The following is a 5,806-nucleotide window of genomic DNA, read 5'->3' on the forward strand; positions in this document are numbered from 1 at the left end:
ACGCGGATGCCGGCCTTGCGGCACATCTCGATGGAGGAGGTGACCTCCTTGCGGGGAGGGTCCAGCATCCCCACGCAGCCCACGAAGGTCAGGTTGTTCTGAGGGGGGAGACAGCCCCAGACCCACATTAACCTGCGGGGATGCAGCCGCTTCCCTCCCCGCTGTGAAACCACCCCGGGCACGGGCATTTCCCCTGGGAGGAAACTTTCAGGAGGTTTCCTACCAACAGCCCCATGGATGCACCCTACAGCCCCAATGCAATGGGATGCTCTCGTCCCCTCTGCGGCTTCCCACATCTTTTCGCTTCGCTCCCCTTCCTCCTTGTGGTCCCCAGGTGGTGGTCCCCAGGCCAGTGGCCACCCCACGGGGATGGATGCCCAGTGGGACTGGGCTGTTGGCCTCAGTACCAGCCCTGCTGCATGCAACTCTGCACCAGGGTTTGCAGAGGAGGAGCTGAGCTGTTGCATTGCCCAGTGCCCACGGAGAAACCAGAGAGAAAATACTGCTGGAACAGCTGGAATTGGGCGGGAAAACTTTGGGAATAAGGAAGGAAGCTCCTGGAGAAAGCCACCGGTGCCGTACCTCGTAGTGGATGAAGGCGGCAGAGTCATGCAGCTGCATGGTCTCCCTGCGGAGCGGGCGGGCGCGTCGTGAGGGGCCAGAGCCAGGCAGCGCAGCGTGTCGATGCCCATGCCCCAATCCCGGATCCTGCCCAGGATCTTCTCCCGCACCGGGGCCGTCAGCGGGACCCTGGCGGTCCCCACACGGACGTGGGTGCAGCGCTCGATCACGCTTTCTGGGGCGCCCTGGGGAGAAGCAGAGGGCTTAGGGGCTGGAATGAACCTGGAGGATAAGCATCTCTCGCCAGCGCCGAAGGAAGTGCCGGAGGGAGGGAAGGCACCAAGTTTGGGCAAAGGAAAAGGCAACCTCCCCAAAACTCCAGCACACGCATCCCGGCACGGCGGCTCAGCGCGCTAGATGGCAGCCTCTGACCGAGCGCACGGGGACCGCGGCCGGGAAGGATGAACCCACGTCAGGTCACCAGACGGCAGGGTCTGCTCTGCGGGGGATCCGTCTGACTCCCGCAAAACTGACACCTCTGCCCGGGATACTCCCGGATCCCCTCTCAGACCTGGAGGGGATTAGGACCGTAAGTCTCCGCTGAAAAAATGCGCTGCCTGCGGGATGCTCAGCGGATGCTTGCGATGCCTCTGCGATTCAGGAAAACATGTCCTTCAGCATCCCAGCATCTCACCCTGTCCCTTCTGACCTTACAAAGGACCCTTGACATTGCTTTCTAATATAAAACTTGCAATCCTTCTATTGCTCCTCTTAAAAAAGCTCGCCCAGGACCGGCAGGGCCACAGATGCGGTGGCTCCGGAGGGTCCCAGCCTGACCTGGAGGACAGAGTTCACCCACCCAGAAGATCTCCCAGGGGGAACAACAATATACAAATCTTCTCGGAGTCAGCGGGGGGAAATTCCTGCCGCACCTCTTCTCTTGGGAAGAAAATGCCCTTTAAACCACTACTTTATTTCTGGTTACAGTGGAAAGCTGGACATCGCCCTTTGGGCGTTACTGGTGTCCAGAGGGTCCAAGCCTTTAGCAAAAAGGGACAGTTCTCCCCCGGCCCCAGCACCAGCACACTCAGCGCCTTTTCCTCCCTTTAAATCATTTAACCTCCTTTTTTTCCTATCCATACTGCAAAGACTCACCTCCTCCCTGACCACCCCAGCCTACCTGCTGGCTCCTGGGAGCTAAGGGAGGAGACAGACCGCAAAGCACCACTGCCTGCTGCAGTCAAGGGCCAAATCCTGCTGGGGTGTGCATGGGGAAGGAGGATCCTGCAGGGTGCTGAGGACCTTCTCCCCTACCTTGACGAACATCTTGCTGCCTGCAGAGTTGTGGCCGGGGCCGGTGGGCGTGCAGTACACCGACATGGACTTGCGGTCGCGGGAGAACTCCAGGGTGCATTCCTTCCTCATCAGCTGCTTGATCACCTGCGGGGACAGCGTGGGGCTGAGCCGGGGCATGACCGGGACACAAAAAACCCCCCCCCCGGCCCACCCCCCCCGCCGGAGCCGGCACAGCACCGGTGATGGGAGGAAAAGGGCAACCACAGGAGCCAGGAGGGGTGGGACAGTGCAAAAAGCAGAAGGAGCTTTCCCTATGCAATTTTCCTGAGAATTTTAACCCCTCCGACTACACCGTTGCTGCCCAGGCCACAGCACACGCCAGCGTGTGCCAGACCTTTATTTTATTGACCCCACACAGGATGCCAAAGATAAAGCCCCGTTTGCCCGAGAGGTGGGGGAGACTTTCCCCCGCACTGGGCTCCAGGACGGGGCATTGCATCCCACTCATTACAGTTGAGGGGTTTCCCCTGATCCTGCACCCACAGGGGTCAGTGGGAGTGGGAGCACCAACATCACCTGCGGCTGGATTGGTTTCCATCAAATTAACCAGCTCTGCAGCTGAGACTAATTAGGCTCATTTCAGGACATGCTAATTACCCAGAGGACTGCCAGCTAAGCAGTAACAATCATTCACTCAAACGGTACCTGCAGCTTTGCAGGGCGAGGGCAGGGCAGGGGCTGCCCCCGCGCACGGACCCACGGGCACAGGCAGTGCCCACAGACAGGCTCCTGCACCCCAACACCCCACCACAAACCCGGCTCTACTATGGCTACTAGTTAATTATTTAAGGAGCCAAACGCCCAAGCCAGTCCTCCTCAGACCGATCCCCATCCTGCGCATCCCCACCGGCATCCTCTCCCGGGAGGAGACATCTTGTCCCAAAAAAGCCATTTAATGAGCAGCACATCTGGGGCTGATCCAAAGTATTTTCCGGAGAGGGCAGCGGGGACGTTGATGCCAGCCTTGCTCTGCATGGCTCAACTGCTTATATGATTATTATTTTTTGTTGCCAGGAGGGCATTTGCTTGCAGCAGGGACACAAGCACCTTTTTGCACAGGACTTTTAGAGCAACTTAAATTTAAATAAATCAGTGAAGGGGGCAAAGCAAAAGAAAACTCCTTTGGGGGTAAAACCGTGCAAGTTCAAAGTTAAAAGGATGCTCCTACTGCAGCGAAACTGCGAGCGGGAGCTGGGGAGGTGGAGAGATGTGCAAAGGGGATTCACCCACGCAAAACGCGGGCACTGCCTGTGGATATACCAGGCAAACACCAAGCGGCTCTCGAAGGCCAAACAAGTGCAGTGACTACCCGTAGGCGGGAAGTTTTGTGCCCACAAAAGCAGTGCTGTCCCCGCTCAGCGCAGCAACAAGGACACTTGGGAGCAGCCAGCCGCTGTGGAAACCCCAAAATCCCACCGGAGATTTCAAAGCACAGAGCCACCGGGAGCAAAATCAAGCAGCAGTGAAGAAACGCTGCCAGGAAACCCCAAGGAAGGGGGTTTTGTCCCTGCCCAAACACAAGAGTAAGGAGAGAAGCACCAGTGGCCGAACCCAGCCTGGCAGCTGCGCGGGAGGGCAGCGACGGGCACGCGTAACGAAGCAGCTGCCGGACTGATGTACAGCTGGGAAATTCCATCTCCCTTATCAGAAAGGAGTCAGGGGATTTATTATGACCTCCTTGGACCTATCTGGGGAAGAAATGCCAGAACAGAGAGCCCTTCCTTTGAGCAAGCAAAGACATTGTAAGATCTAACAGCATGATACCAAAGCCGAGTAAATCCAGACATGAAATAAAGTGTATTTTCACCAGGAGGACGGGGAGACGCTGGAGAGCTGGAGTAGGGGAATAGCCAGCAGGGGATATTTTCACATCAAAAATAGATGTTTCCAAAGAGCAAGCCTTGTTCAGGCTCTGGGGAATGGGGTTTGGTTCACGCTATGGAGGACGGCTGTTCAGTGCAAACCGGGCACCTAAAAGATTTGCTGCGAAGCTACAAAACTCCAAACCTCCTCATCTGCAGCCGGAGCTCTGCCCATCACCGAGGGGATCTCTCCTGGCTGAGCAAGGACTGGGCTGAGTTTGAGCCTCGGGGATCACCCGCTCCGAAGCTCCATGTGGACCCAGGTTAGTTCCCACGGCCGCGGCACCAGCCCCCCCGGGGTCACTGCACTATCTGCTCCAAACACGGCTCAGCCCCCTGCGAGCCAGGAAATTGCATCCTCGTGGCAGATCAGTCCCTTAGATCATTGCAAGTGGTTATTGCTCAAATAACAGTCGTCCCAAAGCCCGCCTCTCCCTCCCGTCCCCCGGCACCGGAGCTCACAGGGGCCTCCCCCCCACTCACCGAATTGCAGGCGTTGGCTCGCTCCACCTTGGAGAGTTTGCTGGTGTCGGTGTTGAAGACGTTCATCTTCTCCACCAGGCACGTCAGGGCTGTTTCAGTGGCTTCCCCCACTTTCTCGTAGACTTTTTTGGACTAGAGGACAGAAAAAAAAGAAGGAGCTTAAGCTTTAGAGCACATCCCCTACCTGCCGCTCCGACCAAGGATGCCGTTGCCCTCCGCACCATCCCGGGGCTCCCAGAGCGTTGACCTGGGATGGGCTGAAGCCAGGGCAGAGGATCCCAAGGGACAAACCTCCGCTGCGAAGGGGCCCGCAGCGAAGGGAAGAGCATCACCCGTGCCCCCCCCCAGCCCCGGTGCCCCCCCCACCCCGTTGTCGTCCAGGGAGGACTCGTTGCGCTTTGCAGAGGGCGCAGATGGTGGCCAGCTCCACCAGCCCGTCGTACTGCCCGCACTGCACCGGCTGCTCGTCCTTCAGGCTGCGGGGAGAAAACAACCCCCAAAGCCTTACACTTCACCAGGTTACACGTTCAAATAATACTTAGCTTCTCCTATATATCCCTCGTAAACTTTTCTGAAAAGAGGGAGAAAGAGCCCGGTTAAAGCCCCGGGCTTGGCAATAAACGCTTGGGTTTGCATTTTGTGCTTTACCAAATGGGGCAGGACTAGTTGCAAATAAAATATCACAAATAAACTTTGGAAGTGCCCCAGAATAAAGGGGGCTGCAGGGGAGCGCAAAAGAGCATTGGACCTGAACGCAGGGGCTGTCAAAAGGCTGCTGATGAGGATGATGGACGAGAAAAGGGGTAAAGAAATTCAAGTTAACGTTCACTCCCCCAGGGGTTTCCAGTTGCTGGGGATCCAGAGGAGCTGCAGGACCGGCAGCAAGTCCCTTCTCCTTCCCGTGATGCTGCTTCGTGCTCCGGAGAGCCAAAGGGAGCGTTTAAGAGCGGCAAACAAATTTAACATCTGCATTGCTGTGGCTGTTCCTAAGCAAGCGGCGAACTGTGGCCTTTGCTTCCTAAATAGCAGCTCTTTGCTACGTAAAGGAGCACAAACTGGAAAGGAGCAGCCCCGAACACCCCAGTCAAGCCAGATGCTGCTTCTTGCCCGGTGGCAGAAACGGCAGCGGTGGTTTTCAGGGGAAATAAAAAATTATCCCGGCTCCAGGAGAGGTAACTGCAGGTTAGAGCTGTACAAACCCAGCCGGTCATCTGCTTGCTGGAAAAATAATTTGTCAGGCATTTATTAGGATCAGTTTATTCCACTGCTGGTTCCCAATGGAAAGAACATTTTGGAGCCCTTGTTACAGCTCAGGAGCGGAAAACAGGGAGCGGCCAAGAAAATCTGAAAAATCTGTTGTTGCTGAGGGACAAGAAGCGGCCCCGGGCTGCGAGCGGGCGGGGGAGAGCCGCTGCCCCCGGCCCAGGGGATGCTGCCCCGGGCAGGGGCAGGGGGAAGGCAGCGGGTGGAGGAGGGAGCCTGCAGACACCCTGGGCCAGGGTTAGGTGTTTGGGAAGGTGGAAATACCGGGGATGGCTTTTGGA

The 5,806-nt window shown here is 57.2% G+C and overlaps 1 protein-coding gene across 1 annotated transcript in view; it reads right to left on the reverse strand.

Moving 5' to 3' along the window:
* The window catches only part of LOC104082026 (sarcoplasmic/endoplasmic reticulum calcium ATPase 3-like), a gene marked incomplete at both ends in the record, with an annotated part of 10,539 nt that extends 5,801 nt beyond the window's left edge, over nt 1-4,738 (reverse strand). Inside the window, 7 exon segments of the mRNA XM_009584978.1 lie at nt 3-98; nt 583-633; nt 636-806; nt 1,876-2,001; nt 4,263-4,394; nt 4,629-4,655; nt 4,657-4,738. Of these exon segments, the coding sequence (XP_009583273.1) occupies nt 3-98; nt 583-633; nt 636-806; nt 1,876-2,001; nt 4,263-4,394; nt 4,629-4,655; nt 4,657-4,738 (685 nt within the window).
* Nucleotides 4,739-5,806: the final 1,068 nt, after the last annotated feature.

The sequence above is a fragment of the Fulmarus glacialis genome, unplaced genomic scaffold, assembly GCF_000690835.1.
Source record: "Fulmarus glacialis isolate BGI_N327 unplaced genomic scaffold, ASM69083v1 scaffold10749, whole genome shotgun sequence".
Classification (NCBI taxonomy): Eukaryota; Metazoa; Chordata; class Aves; order Procellariiformes; family Procellariidae; genus Fulmarus; species Fulmarus glacialis.